General features: G+C 42.5%; 1 protein-coding gene across 1 annotated transcript; it reads right to left on the reverse strand.

The window, feature by feature from the left end:
• Positions 1–1,813: 1,813 nt before the first annotated feature.
• JHY (junctional cadherin complex regulator) lies at positions 1,814–16,017 on the reverse strand. The gene is made up of 9 exons (XM_030464651.1): positions 15,644–16,017; positions 13,097–13,592; positions 9,906–10,016; positions 8,901–9,099; positions 8,534–8,771; positions 7,495–7,768; positions 4,842–4,922; positions 3,997–4,119; positions 1,814–2,017 (listed from the first exon to the last, which is right to left on the reverse strand). The coding sequence occupies exons 1-9, from the start codon at positions 16,015–16,017 to the stop codon at positions 1,814–1,816; spliced, it is 2,100 nt and encodes a 699-aa protein (XP_030320511.1).
• Positions 16,018–16,307: the final 290 nt, after the last annotated feature.

Below are 16,307 nucleotides of genomic sequence, written 5' to 3' on the forward strand. Positions count from 1 at the left end.
CTGGGGAGGTGGTGGACTCTTCGTCCCTGGAGACATTTAAAAAGCAACTCGATGTGGCACTCAGTGCCATAGTCTGGTGACTGTGGTGGTAGTCGATCAAGGGTTGGACTCGATGATCTCTGAGGTCCCTTCCAACCCAGCCTATTCTATCATTCTATGATTCTATGATATGCAAAATATTTCCCCAGCAAGGGAACCCCCACTGCCCAGGTATCAAATCCCTTTTGCCAAATTTCCCCCAAAGATTTTCTATGTCACAAACTTCCAGCTGAATCAGCACATCTGGTGGGAAGCAATGGGATGGATAGATGGATGGGCTGAGAGCTTCCTATCTCTCAGGTGGCTCAGAAGGGCTTTTCAGAAAGGAATATTTTGTCCTTTTGCTGTGATGGAGGGATACAGTCTGGTGAGCAGTTTTCCCCATCCTAAGCTGACAGCCTGGGTGGGTCCTGCAGGGGACATTTCACCAACTGAGCCATTTTCAGAAGGAATGAGGCATCCTGAGGACCATAGGATTTGGGTCAAACTCACCCAAAACTCTATAAAATGAATATTATAGGACTTCTCCAGCCAATATATATCATACCCCCAGTGCCTTGACTTCACAGTACACCTACTGGGAAATAATCTTTCTTGTGAGACATCCAGCCCATGGAATGTTGACCCAGAAATGTGTTCAGTCTTACACATTTCTGATTTTACCTTAAAAAGAAAAAAACTGCATCTAGAAAAAGAAAAATAAGCTGTTCCAGAGATCCTCTCCTTTTATTCCTCACCTTACCTTTCCATTGTCAGCCTCTTTCAGGGAGACTCAACCCTTTTTTTTTTCCCCCAAAGACTAATAACCTGTCTCTCCCATACAAAGGGGGACCTAATAAATTGGATAAAGCAATTACACATAATCACAAGGTTGTTGTTTGGTTTTCTTTCTTTTTTTTTATTTCCAAGCAGCCTATTTTCTAGGGGGTTTCAGTGTGTTTTCTTCAAAATTCCCTTGCTGTGTGTTATAATCACATTTCATATCTTGACTTCATTCATAATTTCCTATGTTAAAGAAACTGAACCATAGCAAGAAACCCATCTGTTTGTTATTTTTTTTAATCTGTTAAAAGCTGTCTCCTCTCAAACATGTAGCTCTCAATCATCCCCAGTTACTCCATGTATTTTCCAACTGCTTGTGTCTAACAGCAGATTGTCTGCATGATCAGCCAGTGCTTGTTCTGAATTTTCTTGTCCCAGATGAAGCTTCAAAATGTTGGTCTTGATGTGATAACTATTTACTGAGAGATAACAGAGCAACATCTGAATAATTAGTATTGTACCATTACCAACTGCTGTGTTTGGTGCATATTTTCCTTCTCTTTCTTGGAGAAATGGATCATTTTTGGCTTTATTTCTGGATTTTATTTCTATAAAATATTCAAAAATAAAAACATTGCTGGTTTTAAAATCATCCACTGAAACCAACTTATTTTGAGTGTTTTGCATGCATGCCCAGGTTTGGCAGGTCTGAAAATGAAACAGCTGTGGCAAGCAAATAGTATGAATAGTCTGAAAGATGCTAGAAACTGTTAGATCAGTTTATTTTTAAGAAAAATACCAACAAAGAGGACCATATTTAAAACACTACATATGTAACTTCTAACATTTAAAAAAACCAGGTATATTACAACTTATTCTAAAATTTAATAATAATTAAACCTAAGCCATATTTCACTGAAACTGCAAATCTATGTATTATGGTAATAGCTCATAATTCAATAACTTAGATGTTTTTTTTTCTTTGAAGATGTCCCTAATAATTTCAAAATCCTTAGAAAATATGGAGGGTTCTCAAAGCTGCTGCAACTTGCTTCTCCTTCTTGTGTCTATCTTGCAAAGTTTCCAGGGATGTAATTGGGGGTAAATTGTTGCCATTTAAAGTCTGGGGCAGAACTCTTTCCTCTCTCACCTCTTCCTTTGCTTTTCTTCCTGTGAGAACCTTTGGTCTGGGAATGGTCTTAGCATATTCCAGTGCCTAAAAAGATGACAAATGGAGGAACTAATTAAGAGAAAACCTGACCACTATTTCCAAGAAAATGGAGGTGTTTCTATATTGAATATAATTAATAGTTCTCCTAATTACAGAGCTTATTTGTGACAAAAAAACACCCCAAACCCTCAAGGAGATTTGCTTTCTGACACTACTGGAGGCCACCTTAAATACTGAAGCAGTGGGGTTGTTTTTTTGTTTAAAAAAGCAAAATGATTCTATTAAGTTTCTAAACTTTTTTTTTTCCCCAGTCTCATGAAGCTCTTGTCCTCAGTCACATCTTATAGCAGGGATTTCTGCAGGTTAGTGTAATGAGGATGGAAACTGAGAAATTCCAAAGGAACTGATGTACTCAAAGGCCTAAAATGTTAAAGCAAGTTTTGACATTAAGTCTAGGTGATGGTTTCAAAATCTCTGAAACCTGATGGTCCTGGTTTGGGCAGTTGATGTAAAACCCTGACACTGATTTAACCCTTGCCAAAGTCCTTTTTGGTTAATTTTGAAACTAGCAGAGTTCTGAAGAAGAAAGGGTTGTAGCTGAGGCATTCAGTTGAGAACCCCAGAACTTCTTCCTACAATTCTCATTTATCATCTCGGAGAAATACTTGTTAGCATGCTTTCACCAGGTAGGTGAGGTCCTGCAGGAGGGAATGGATGAAATATATGTTATTTCCAGGGATTTATGACAAGTGCTGGGTCCTGCACTTTGGGCACAACAACCCCATGGGGAGCTCCAGGCTGGAGACAGAGTGGTTGGAGAGCAGCCAGACAGAGAGGGACCTGGGAGTCTGGATTGCCAGGAAGCTGAACAGGAACCAGCAGTGTGCCCAGGTGGCCAAGAAGGCCAATGGCATCCTAGGCTGGCTCAGGAACAGCGTGGCCAGCAGGTCCAGGGAAGGGATTCTGCCCCTGTGCTCAGCACTGGTGAGGCCACAGCTTGAGTCCTGTGTCCAGTTCTGGGCCCCTCAGCTCAGGAAGGAGATTGAGGTGCTGGAGCAGGTCCAGAGAAGAGCAAGGAGGCTGTGAAGGGATCCAGCAGAAGTCCTGTGAGGAAGGGCTGAGGGAGCTGGGGGTGTTGAGGCTGGAGAAGAGGAGGCTCAGGGGAGACCTCATCACTCTCTCCAACTCCCTGAAAGGAGGTTGGAGCCAGGGTGGGGTTGGGCTCTTTTCCCAGGCAACTCTCAGCAAGACAAGAGGGCAGGGTCTCAAGTTGTGCCAGGGGAGGTTTAGGTTGGAGATTGGAAAGAATTTCTTTCTGGAGAGGGTGATCAGGCATTGGAATGGGCTGCCCAGGGAAGTAGTGGATTCTCCGTGTCTGGAGATATTTCCAAAGAGCCTGGATGTGGCACTGAGTGCCATGGGCTGGGAACCACGGGGGGAGTGGATCAAGGGTTGGACTTGATGATCTCCTGCAGTCCAGTGAAAGCTGAAGTGATGTTGTATGGGCTTGCAAAATAAGACCAATTACTGTAGCTATGCAACTGAAATGAAGAGTTTGTCAGTGAGACTGACAGGCAGGTGGATAACAGGCTGACAGGAGGAGATCTGTGGTCCATTAGAGGAGTGCACTCTGCAGCTGGTGGGGCTTGCCCTGGGCAATGTTCTAGGGGGGTCCCTTGCTCCTTTGTTCCCATCTTTTCTCCAGGAATACATCAGTAGCTGTCTAAAGCAAGTTGTGTGCTGGTGGCTTGGATGGAGTGCTGCTCTGATTCCATTTAGTACATTCTCATGAAGAGCAGGAATTGCACGGGCTGGAGACTGCTGTTGGCAAAGGAATCAGCATCTCTTGGCAAAAGGATCAGCACTCCTGGCAGGCATCTCCAGCCCTCCCAGAATAAATGCCCAGACAAGCACTGCCAGGATCCCATGAGACCAGAGGATTAAAATCACCACAAAGAAACTATTTCAGCCTCCTGTGAGTTAAATTTCTCCCTGTATGCACTTTAAAGGGTCCCTGTTCTCACCTTCTGTCTTGATGCTGAAGGCACCACTGGGGGTTTTGCAGGTAGCCTCTGAACTGCAGTGTTTTTCATGTTGTATTCCTTAACTTGCTTTGCATATTCCTTTTGTTGCTTTAACTTCTCTTTCTGAGAGATGGAAAAAAGTCCATGGTTAGTTAAATCTCTCAGGGGATTCATCAGTGAAATACTTTTTTCCCCTGGAGTCTTGCATTCCCACTTGTGCTGTTGTTTTTTTCCCTGGCCATGCTATGGATATCCCTCAGTAGAACATAACAGGCAATCCCACCCTACAATGTTTCTATACAAAGCTCCTGTGGTCACATTAAGAGGGTCTCAAAGCATCCAGGATGGAGTTTGCAGCACCTCAGATGTCAAGCTGCTATCAGACCCTCATTATTAGCAGAGAACAGAGCAGATGATATCAACTGCCCAGACACTGTTCTGAACAACCTGTTTCCATTTCAACAAAGTGATGTGCATCCAGCTATTTCCATCTTCTATTTACACAACTTCTTAGGCAAACCTCCCTGGGTATGACAGTGCAACTCAGGGGAGTGTGTAATTTCTTGATGTGCCCTTAGCCCTGTTGAATTTTTCTCAAGTGCTCCCTGTTTCTGGAACTACAAAAATCAGAGCACTAAAATTATCCACCACACAGCTGCCTTGCCTTCTGCTTCAGCCTCTCCTCAGGATTTCAAGCTAGGCATAAAGTCAAGGACAAAAAATACCAAGAAGTTGCTTCTCAGCAGTGATTTTTTTGCCCATTCTCTCCTAAGTTCACTCCACCTGGCAGATCACAGCTGTAAAACAGTTAAGATAGGGACCACCTTATGATAGGGACCACTTACTGTCTCTTTGATTGTTTCATAGTCAGGTCCAAGGCCTCCAAGCTTCACATTCAGATTTATGTAGGGTTTGGAGCTAGATGGCTAAAAAACAAACAGCAGGGACAGTTTTTCCTTCATATGGTTTTGCAGAGCATAACTGAAGCAAGACTTTTAGCAGGCACTCAAAATAAGAGCAGAATTCTCCTTGCACTCCCACTCTTACTCTGGCAGGTCTCATTTTAAGGATTGAAAGTGACCAAAAGGATTGAATTAATTGGACTGAGGTTCAACACGGCCAAGTGCCGGGTCCTGCACTTTGGCCACAACAACCCCAAGCAGCCCTACAGGCTGGGGACAGAGTGGCTGGAGAGCAGCCAGGCAGAAAGGGACCTAGGAGTCTGGATTGCCAGGAAGCTGAAGAGGAGCCAGCAGTGTGCCCAGGTGGCCAAGAAGGCCAATGGCATCCTGGGCTGGCTCAGGAACAGCGTGGCCAGCAGGTCCAGGGAAGGGATTCTGCCCCTGTGCTCAGCCCTGGTGAGGCCACAGCTTGAGTCCTGTGTCCAGTTCTGGGCCCCTCAGCTCAGGAAGGAGATTGAGGTGCTGGAGCAGGTCCAAAGGAGGGCAACCAGGCTGGTGAAGGGACTCGAGCACAGACCCTATGAGGAGAGGCTGAGGGAGCTGGGGGTGTTCAGCCTAAAGAAGAGGAGGCTCAGGGGAGACCTCATTGCTGTCTACAACTCCCTGAAAGGAGGTTGGAGCCAGGGGGGGGTTGGGCTCTTTTCCCAGGCAACTCTCAGCAAGACAAGAGGGCAGGGTCTCAAGTTGTGCCAGGGGAGGTTTAGGTTGGAGATGAGAAAGAATTTCTTTCTGGAGAGGGTGATCAGGCATTGGAATGGGCTGCCCAGGGAAGTAGTGGATTCTCCATGTCTGGAGATCTTTCCGAAGAGCCTGGATGTGGCACTGAGTGCCATGGGCTGGGAACCACGGGGGGAGTGGATCAAGGGTTGGGCTTGATGATCTCTGAGGTCCCTTCCAACCCAGCCAATTCTATGATTCTAAGTCAAATTACACCATGTTGCCTTTGAATCTACATGGATAATTGCTGATCATCAGAATCACAAAGCAATACTTCCTCAGTCAAAAATGATTTTTTTTTTAAACAGCTTGACTGTTAGAAGAAAAGCAACTGAGAAGCAGACAAAAGTAGGTAATTTTGGTCATACAAAATGTTATTAATAATAGTAACCTTTCTTTGTTCTCAAACCTGCAATGGGAAGTTGTTCACAGGCATGAAGAACACATCCCTTGTCACAGCAAAAGCTTAGAAGTGAAGGGTGATGCCATTTCATCATGACATTACTACAGAGACACTTCCAGAATCTTTTAAATCTCTTTCAAGAATAGATTAATTTGTAGAAATGTAGATTTTAAAACCTGTCAGTGGAAATCCAGAACGATCAGCTAATTTCAAGCACAGAGTAATGCAAAAACACCAAGAAATTTCTGCCTCCAAATCAAATGTGCATTTCTTTAAAGGGCAAATTCAGGTTAAACTCAGCTGCAGAGGAACTAACTCTGTGCACTGAGTTTTCTGTTTTATGTTCCTGGGTGTTAGTTAATCCTTTTGTGATAAACTTACACCTAACTTTTACTTTAAGATACAGTGAGTAGTTAATCATTTAGCTCTCTACAACAAAATTAGGGTTTTTCTCGTTTCAGCTGAGTCTGACTGCACTTATTTATTGCAAAAAAAATGGGTTTTGCTGTGAGACACAACCAGCCTTGTTCTCTGTGGCATTCTTCATATATGAAGCGTGAGAAAACTAATGAAAATAGAGGAGAGAAACAAGTCTGAACTCAGGGGAACAGAAAGAGAAGGAAATTTGCCCTTCAGTTACTATCATAATCCTAATTCTTCTTAGAAGCATTCAAGCAGTAATACATAAACTGCTCCTAGATGAAACACATGAGTAATTATTCCAGCTTAGTTTGTCTGCCCTGGGACTTGCAGCTAACTTCTTAAAGCTTTAATTTGTCATGGACACCCAGGGATATCTGTGTCCCATTGCACCTGGGTTAACTGGTTACAGTTTGAAACTGGACCCACTGAACAGACAAAAAGAACCAAGTTTTAATAAGCACCAGGATGGGATCATCAGGAGGCTTGGAATGATGTTTCTGCTGTTAGCTTTGCAAATCCTCTAAGTTTTGGGGCTGTTCAGTTGGATTCCCTTGGAAACCAAGAGATTTGAGGTGGGAAGCAAATGAGCATGACCAGGAGAATGGTTTGCTCAGCTCTGAGGTCTGGCTCCCTGCTGCTTTCTACAAATAGCTTTATCCTAAATCGTTTGATCACTGTAGAACTTACAGGACAAACCCTGCTCTGTTTGTTCTTAGAGCTGAAGTCACCAGAAGTGACCCAGGGAGTGGTGGTGCTGCCTTGCTCTTTGGACAAAAATTATTTCAGTGTCTCTTTCCACCTTTGTGCCTTGGTGTTAAATACCCTGAGCAAATCAGTGGTTTTCAGTGTGCTCTCTGTTTCCCAGTCACCATTCCTATTTTTTTTTTGTTCTTGTTTTGTTTTACTGAAGATCTTTGGATGATTGAGAAGAAAATATTAATCAGAGGGGGAAATAGAACTGCAAACCCACCCAATCCATAACTATTTCCTTGCCTTTTTGCTGTCTTCAGGCCTTTTTTGCCCTTCCCTTTGCATTAAGTGTCCTGAGATGCTTTGGCTTTTTTTCCCTGGATTTCCTCCTTGGCTTTCTGGATCTGTCTCTGGAGCACTTTTTCCTTGTGGGATTAGGGGTGGCAGTATGGTGCTGAGATGCCTGCCAGGTGTGGGAGCTGCTGGGATTTCTTGGTGCTGTTGCTCCATGGTTTGTGTGAACTGGGAGATTGTCCAGAGGGCTGTTTGGGAACTGTGAACAGAAGATGGAGAAGGCCTTAAAAAAAGAAAGAGGGGGGGAAATAAAGAACCTTTGTTTGTACACAGCAAATGGCACCAGGAATCTGTGCATGGGATGGTCCTGGCCCACAGAATTTACTGGCAACATGAGGATGGGAAGATGAGTATTTCACAAAGAGTGGCTTTGCTTGCACCCAAGTGTATGGCAGCTTGGGTGTTTAAACCAAATGGGAAAAAATTAGAGATGAGGAAGCATTCAGCCTGATTCAAAACTACTTTAAGGCAATAAAAACTGCCTTTAAATGGCTTTAAGTCAGGCCTGCTGAGTACTGGAAGAATTGGCTCTGTGAAATCACACTTTCATTTTTACCAAAGCAGATGAAATTCCACAGAACTAGGGATTTCCATGCCCTTTTCCAGGTGTAGTGAGCCTGTATGGCACTGGTATGACTCTGGATATTCACAAAAGGCAAGTTTTGATATAACTCCACTCAGTAGAAATAGGTTATGCACAGGGCTCTCAGCCATCTGCTTTTTGAACTTAATTTTCAAGCCTTTCAGAAGGAAACCTTCAATTGTGGAAAATTCTATGGAATTTTTCCTTTCCAAGACCATATTTAAAAATCAATACTCCCAGTGAAACTGAGCAACAATCTATAATGGAAGGTTTGTAGCAAAATAATTTTATACTTTGGACTGGAAAACAATTCCTTGCCCAGATGTATTTTTTTTCTGGGCATCACAGAGTTATAATAATACTGTTCCAACACTTATTTCCTTACTGATAGCATAGTTCTGATACCTTTTATCCACATGAATATGTCTTTTGCTGTTCTGAAGTGAGCCTGGATGCTGCACCAGTTCTTGAAAACTGCCATCAAAAGCAGATGAAATATTCCCCTGGTTTGGATGTGCTTGACCATTGGCATTGTCCTCTCTTGCAGAAAGCTGCACACTGGGATGGTTGTATAAAGTTTGCTGGTCATCTAGAAGGCCATTCAGAGGATCATGCTGATCCTTGTTCTCCTTGCTGGCGTGTGCTGGAGGTACAGCAGATGTGGTAAAATCCTTCTTAACAAAATGTCTGGAATTTGGGCCATTGTTTAAGGCAGTATTGGGGTTTGGTGCTGTAGCAGTGTGAAGGTAAAGAGGACAACCTGGACACAGACATTTCTGGGGCTTGCTGCTGTTGTCTTGCTCCACTTTCTGCACAGGAGCAGTCTGAATTTTTGAAGTTTGGAGGGAGTTAGACTTCTCTTCTGCTGGTTTTCCTGCTGGCTTTTGTCTATCATCCCTTGGGAAAGCTCTTCCTTTGAGATTCTGGTGGGATTTTGATTTATTTCTCTTGGAGTGCTTATTTTGGAGTTCCTATAAGAAATCATCAAAAGTGGGGTGAATTCAGACTGATGTCAATGATTTAAATGATTTTATTTTTAAACTCAGCTCTTCTCCCTGCAAAACATTATCTAAAGGAGAAGAAACAATTTAAGAATCGAAGCACACCAGGACTGCTGTGAACCTTGAGCTTCATTGAGCCTAAATCTGAAGTTTATTTCAGATTTATCCATTTCCAGTTACAGCATCAGGTGTTCCTCATTTTGGGCAAAAACATGGCTTTCCTTAGAGGGAATGGATGAATCCATTCTCAGCCCATTTAATCCTTGTCAGCATTAAAATCCTCCATTTCATCCTCCTGTCTCTCCAGGGTTCTTTTGTTAGCAACACTTGCAATCAGTCTGTAGCATATGCACTCAGAATAACTGCTTAATGGTAGGTATTAAATCCACATATAGAGCAGAATGTTTTGGCAGAAGCTTTAGCACTGGGGAATCCTGACTCCTGGTGCCAAGATGATGATTTGTTAGTTTGACCTCTGCTGTCCTGATGAATATTTTGGCATACAGTGCCACTAGTGGAAAGCATGACCTGCTGCCAAACTGGGACCAGGCCAGTGCTTCCCCATTAAAACCCAGGGAGCACTCCTCCATTCTGAAATTCCATATATAAAGCACACCTCTCCCAACAAATAAAAGCAGAAAATCTTGTTTATCCTGGAAGTTCAGGTTCCAGTCTTAAGAGAACAAGAGGGCAATCAAGCAGTCTGAGGTTACAGCTTTACATATTCAATGCTTTTACACATCAATTTCAATTATCATGTTCTGTTGAAAAGGGACCTTGAGCTGCTGTGCCCTCAGGTTCCACATCTCTTCAGGCTTCACATCCCCAGGCTGGCGTGGTAGGACACTCTGTTCTGGCTCCTCATCAACAGTTTTAGGATCTGCAACCTACAGAACAAGAATGTTTTATGCCCACAACCCACCCAGATAAAAACCTTTAAAAAATCTTGGAGAAAGAATGAGAAATAATTTGCCTCCTATAGAAGCTGAGTATGAAGCACAGAAACCTACTTGTAACTCTCAAATGCCTGGGCTTCTCCATTTATATGAGAGCCAGCCAGTGGATGTACCTAATAACAGAAAACCAACTAGAAAGTCATCATTGCCCAAGCAATCAGCCAGCAGAGCAAGATATTGATGGATGACACGCACCATAGGATGTTCTTTAACAAGAGAGTCATTCAGAACAAGATGACAAAACAGAGCAATGTTGGTAGAAAAGTACAAGGAGTAGCTGTAGAAAGAAAAAAAACTCTAGAGGACATAGGCTGGCAATGACAGCAAACTGCTTGTGCAAAATAACCACCCCCCAGACAAGAATATCTTCACATAGCCAGAGCTAGGGGAGCACGATGGGTGGGAATGGAGTTGCAGCAATTGTCTGAGGGTGGCTGCTGGCACTGGAGGTTTCTAAGCCATGAAATATATTGTAAGTATGGCAATAATCACTTTTTTTCTTGAAAGCATCCATCATTTTTTCCCCCAATCAATAAAACTTCATAAAACCCTTTTTTTTTTTTAATTTTTTTTTAAGTACTCTGGCAGGTGTGGCCTCAATGAGGTGTGCAATTAGGGAATCTCACACCTAACCATGAGTTGGATTTGTGGCAGAGGTACCTCTGTACCATGGCACTGAGATGGGCACCATGGCTGTGAGCAAGAGAATGATCAACTGAACACCACAGTGGTGAAATCAGTGTGAAAAAAGTGTTAAATCCTTCTGGGGAGCTCTCGTTTTTTGGGGGGTGGAAGATTAGGACAGTAGGAAGAGCTGGGTAGGGTCTGTTGCTGAGGTTTGAGGTGATTTTGGTGCTCCACGTGGGGATGGAGATGGGGTGAGTTGGGACTGGAAAACTTCACAAATGGGAATTTACCCCCCAGGTTTCCTGAGGTGTGGATAGCCACAGCTTTGCAGCCAGTAAGATGGTTTTGGTGGAACTGTACTGATGGTTTACTGGGCAGGTAAAGCATACTTCTACATTATCTCTTTGAAAGAGGAACAGGACACAACCTCTGCCAGCATGATTTTTTTTTATTTATTTATTTATTATTTTTTTTTTTGGGTGAACTATTCTATTAATACCAATCAAATCGAGCAAATGATCAAATGAAATTGCATTTTGAGCATCATAAGCTGTGTAATGCCTATTCTGTTAAATTGAGGCCCATAATTGCTTCTCTACTGAAAAGATACAACAAAGGCAGCAATCATGGCATGTCATTATCCCAGACTAGGAAACCGGCCTTTGCAGGGAGGACTTCAAAGGCTTCTGGTTCTCGAATTGCATTTGGCTGCTATTGTTGAAGCGAAGGCAATCTTGATTAGGTGTTTACACTGAGCTAAGGCGCAGTGCACAGAGAGTCTGAGTGCCTTGGTCTAGAGCCATTAAAAAATTGTACATTATGTTCCTTGCTTTGAAGTAAGGGGCTTGGAGGTAGGGAAGCAACTCGTATTGAGTACAGCTGAGCTAGATTGGGCCACTGCTTCTCTCTCTTTTTCTCTCTCTCTCTCTCAAAGAAACTCATCATCGGGTTCTTAAAGAATCAGGCAACACTGCAAAGAACTTGATGCTTTAGAAAATGCTGTAGAAATTAGTAAGTATATAGATCAACACACTTTTATGGGATGTTTGGATACGTATGGCTTGCTGTCTCTATGCACGGGGGTAACAGCCCTAAATGCAGCCCTAAAAAGGCTGCAAATATTTTAGCCTTTTTTATGTCAGGGATAAAAAGCTGCCTGCAAAGTGCCTCCTGCACACGGTTTCACTCCCACAGCAAATAAATATAAGCAGCAAAGCTCAAACAACCCAGTTTAGGAAAAAAACCCTGTTCAGAACACCTCTGTTCTGAACTGAGCTCCAGCAACCAAGCTCCAGCTCCAGCAACCAAGTGGCTTCTTTGCTGTTTCGTATACTTGGTGGTTTGGCACTTTTGATGCTCTTTCCCAAGTGTGGTGCCCAAAGTTGGCTTATGGGGCCAGATCTAGTTAAGAAGATGCTCCTGTCAGGCCACTTTTTGTCTGCTCAGAGAAGGTGACCCAATGGATGTCTGGGTTGAGAACAAGAGAGGGGAGACCTCCCTGTGCCTCCCTCCCCACAGCTGGCAGGAGGTGGTGATGCTGTAGCAGCTCAGTCCATGTGTAGAGGTAAAAACCACACCTACACACATGCTGGCATGGCTACTTCAGCAAGGTAATCTTAGAACATAGTCCTAGTTTTAGCAGGACTTATTTTTTTGGTTGTTTGTATCTATAACCTCTCTTTGAATAGTCCCTGCACAACCAAGTCCTGATCCCTGGCTCCAGTACTTAAATATGAAACATTTTCAGAATTCCCTGAGCAGTAAACATAATCATATCAACCCAGCTTTAATTAGCATCAATCTACACTAATTATTTTTTACCACCAAGCAAATTATAACTGAAAAAAAAAACAACCCAAGTACTCTTAATAGGTTTGCTGGAAAAAATCTTGTCCAGTGTTAACATTCCCTGCAATGCAGTCAGCAGATGCCCTCTAGTGTTGTGTCAACTGTTCATTAGCCTTGGAAAAGGTGTCACTTGGAGCAGAAAGTCTCTGGAGTGTTCCAGTTTAAGAATTTTCTCTGCTGCAACTCGTGGAGCCACTCAAGGACTCCCACCTTCCCATTATGCATAATAAGGAGCAAGCAAAAGCAGCAAACTCATCTATAATCGTTCATTAGGATCTGTGATGATGTTTCCACTTAATCTTTAACACGAGTTGCCTGACATTTTGCAGTCAATAAAAAGAAAGTTAGGTCCTTCAAAGCCAAGTCCATCACCAGGATCTGCTGGCTGATTTCAAAGCTAAGGTGTGATCTGGCTGAGAAAGCAAGCAGGGGGGAAGGGTTGTCTGACCACTAAATCTTACACCTATTTCTTCAGCATTCCTACATGTATGGCCCTAAATGACCTCCCATAAAGGCTGAATGAGGTTCAGACCCACCTGCTTTTGAAGAACTTCTTGTTTTTTACTGTGCAATTGCAGGTAGGAATTTGTCTTCTCTGTACGTAACCCTAAAGTCTGTTTATTTTTTTCCACAAAGTCTTTTTTTGCTCTCTGTGCTCGACCTTCTTGAGTCTGAAGAGAAAAAGCACTGGGAGCACCTCTGAAATGAGAGCCATCTGCAGATCCCTTCTCTTTGGTGTGTAGCTTGGGAAGTTCTCTGCTCACCATGGCTTTTGGCTCAAGAAAACTTCGAGACTTTGCACCAAACTCTGAGAAGGATTCTGGGGGCTTTTCCTGCTGTTGATGCCTTTCTTTCTCAGAGCCATTAATGGCATGGAGGTAAAATGATTCCTGTGAAAAGTCCATGGTGTCTCCTCTACCAGCTTGAAATCCTTTTTCTGCCTTGGGAAATTCTTCTGATGGGTTTTTTGTGTTCTTGCAGTTAGGTTTGTCTGTTACACGGAAATACTTGTCCACAGACTGGTGTTTCCTACTGAAAAAAGAAGCACAAAGTGTCTATGGATAAATTCTATATTGTGTCAGTGTGCAATCTGAGCCAGGAAATGTCCTGCAAATAAGGTCCCCTGAATTATCAGAGTGCACAGAATATGGCTGTTTGTAGGATGGGGATCAGAACAGTTTTATTAAGCAGTTTTTAGTAGAAAATATAGGCAGGGCCTCCTCTTACCTTTTGATTTTCATTATCACTGCAGGATAACTTGGCCTAACATTTAGATCTAAATCAAGCACAGAAATCAGAAACACTATTGGAATAAATAAAAGCATGACATTATTTTAATGTGCTGCTTCTGTTATTTCCTTTAAAATGATGTAGCCAACTAAACACAGGGTGTGTTGCTCATTCTTCAGTGACTCTGCTGTGTGAAAGAAAAGAGATATCCCTGGTAAAACCCCTCTCTCACATGTCAGTAGGATTCACTGAGCAAGAACAGCCTGCAGGTCTGCATTTTCAGGCTTTCCTCTCATTCCTATGAAACATTGTGATGTTTTAGTAAAAAAACCCCAAAACCTCCATAAAAGATTTAAAATAACTTTCAGGAGATGTGCAGGCAGAGGGAGGTGTAAGGAATGTTGGAGAAAAAAAGCTTTTAAAGTTTTTTTTTTTTCTTGACTGGACCTGCAGGTCCTGTCCTGGGTTTTTGGACACTGCCCAACACTGAGCTTTTCAAATTGACATTTACAGGCACTGAAACCTGGGTGACTCTTCAGCCCCAGTTAAAAGAAATGTCCTGATCTGCTGAGTTCTCCTCACTGTGGCATTGATAATTATATTAACATTTCCAGAAATTGTTTATTCACCCTTTCTCAATCAGTTACACGCCTGTGCCTGCATTTCAAGCAGCTCCTGATAAGCAAATAATCTATTTTTCTGGCAATATTTTCATTTCAGGTAAGCATGGGTGCCATGGTACCCTGCGGGCTGGAGGTGCCATGATTTCCACCAGGGAAACCATCATTATTCCTAGTTGCCACACACCAGGGGTAAAGAGAAATGGGTTAGCATCTTTCTGATCAAGTCCAGAAATATGTGATGTAATTGCAATGATTCAAATAACAGGGTCTATAATGCTGAGGAGTTGTATTGTGCTGAAATGTGTGCACAGCAGCTCAATTGTATTGTGCAAGCCAGGTCACCCCCGGGAAGAAAATGAGTGTGAAGAGCTCCTTCATCTCTAATCATCTGCAGAGAAAAAGTGCACCTTTTATTCCTCCCCCCAACTCGATGTAAAGGTTAGATGGACTCTGTACTCATCAACAAAACTGTTGTGTGCAGACAACAGATGCAGTGTTTCCTCTTCAAATTCCGAGGTTAGTAATGGATGTAGAGAGGGGGGTTCGGATCTATATGCTGTGATATTTGCTGGGGTTAATGGACTGTGTTGGAGTACTTACTAGGCTAAGTTCAAACAAAATAAAATCAAATTTCCATTTAATGAAGAGCCTCACATTCAGCATAGTATTTGGGGGAAAAAAATCATGCAAAATTAGAGCATGATTCTAGTACAATTAACATCATTTCAGCTCACAATAAAATATTCAATAACTGGCCATTCTGCCTGTCGAGGAGGTGAATAAAAGCATGCTATTAATCATTTAGCCTTCATTTGTTTGCCATTTTATTTGAAGTAGACAATTAAAATGAAACTGCGCATTATTATTACTTCAGGTTTCATTTAATCTCTTTAAACTTGAGAATTACTCCCAATTTATCCAGTGTTAAATCTTCTCTCCATATGACAGCAAATTAAATTATATTTTCTGTACCAAGTTAATGCTTTCTAAAGAATGGTTAAAGGTAATGGTAACCCTGGAAACTTTAGATTTATACAGCTATGAGGACAAACTGCATTTATTCAACACACCAAGTTTTGCCTGCAAGTTTTCTTACAGGAATTGGCCTTGTTTGCTCAGCATGGATCTTTTTTGTAAGGAATGAAAAGAGGATGTGTGGCTCCTGTTGTGCCTGGTCCATGTGAGGAGGTCACAATTATTCTACTAATTGACTAAAAGCCTGTGCCTTACCTTCTGGTACCATCATCCTTTTGGGTTCCATGTGTGTCATACTCAGGTCCTTCATCCTCTTCTAAACTCATCACCTCCAAGCTGTCTTCTTCTAAGCTGTCACTCTCTGTCTCATCAGAAAACAGGCCCAGCAGTATTTCATTTTCACAAATCCACTGCTGGAGTTCTGACTGGTACCATCCCTCCTGAACCAAGCTTTCAGAAACAGATTCTTGCAGACCTCGGGCAAAACCCCCTCTCCTTACAGATGTTTTTTTCCAGTTAGCAGGGTGGAAATCAGGCTGCATGAGTACAGCTCGGGGCAGATGGTATTTACTCATGTTGTAAGTGTGTGGAGAAGAAACTAAGATATACTTTCTATATGAAGAATTCATCCTGTATTGCACTGGCAGTATACACCAGTCCTGCGTTTGGAAAACATGAAAGCAAACATTAAAAGGGTGTTGGTTCTATAATAATGATTATAGTTGCTAAAAGCTGGATTTGTGGGCAGGATCATTGGCTTGGGCTCAGAATTGGACCTATAATTAAAACAGTTCTTTGCTCTCATCAGTTGGATTTCCTTTGAGCAATCCATATCAAGGTCCCTGTACAGCAAAGGCATGACTGAGTAGAATGAAACCTAACTTTAGTTATTATATTATGTTAAATTTATTATGGCTAA

The sequence above is a fragment of the Calypte anna genome, chromosome 24 (assembly GCF_003957555.1).
Source record: "Calypte anna isolate BGI_N300 chromosome 24, bCalAnn1_v1.p, whole genome shotgun sequence".
NCBI lineage: Eukaryota > Metazoa > Chordata > Aves > Apodiformes > Trochilidae > Calypte > Calypte anna.

Excerpts from the sequence above, each read along its gene's own strand:
- JHY (XM_030464651.1), bottom strand. The coding sequence starts at position 16,017 with ATGAATTCTTCATATAGAAAGTATATCTTAGTTTCTTCTCCACACACT. Across the intron at positions 7,769-8,533 it reads CATATTCATGTGGATAAAAG|GCCTTCTCCATCTTCTGTTC; the intron begins GTATCAGAACTA and ends TCTTTTTTTAAG. Across the intron at positions 2,018-3,996 it reads CTTCAGCATCAAGACAGAAG|GCACTGGAATATGCTAAGAC; the intron begins GTGAGAACAGGG and ends TCATCTTTTTAG.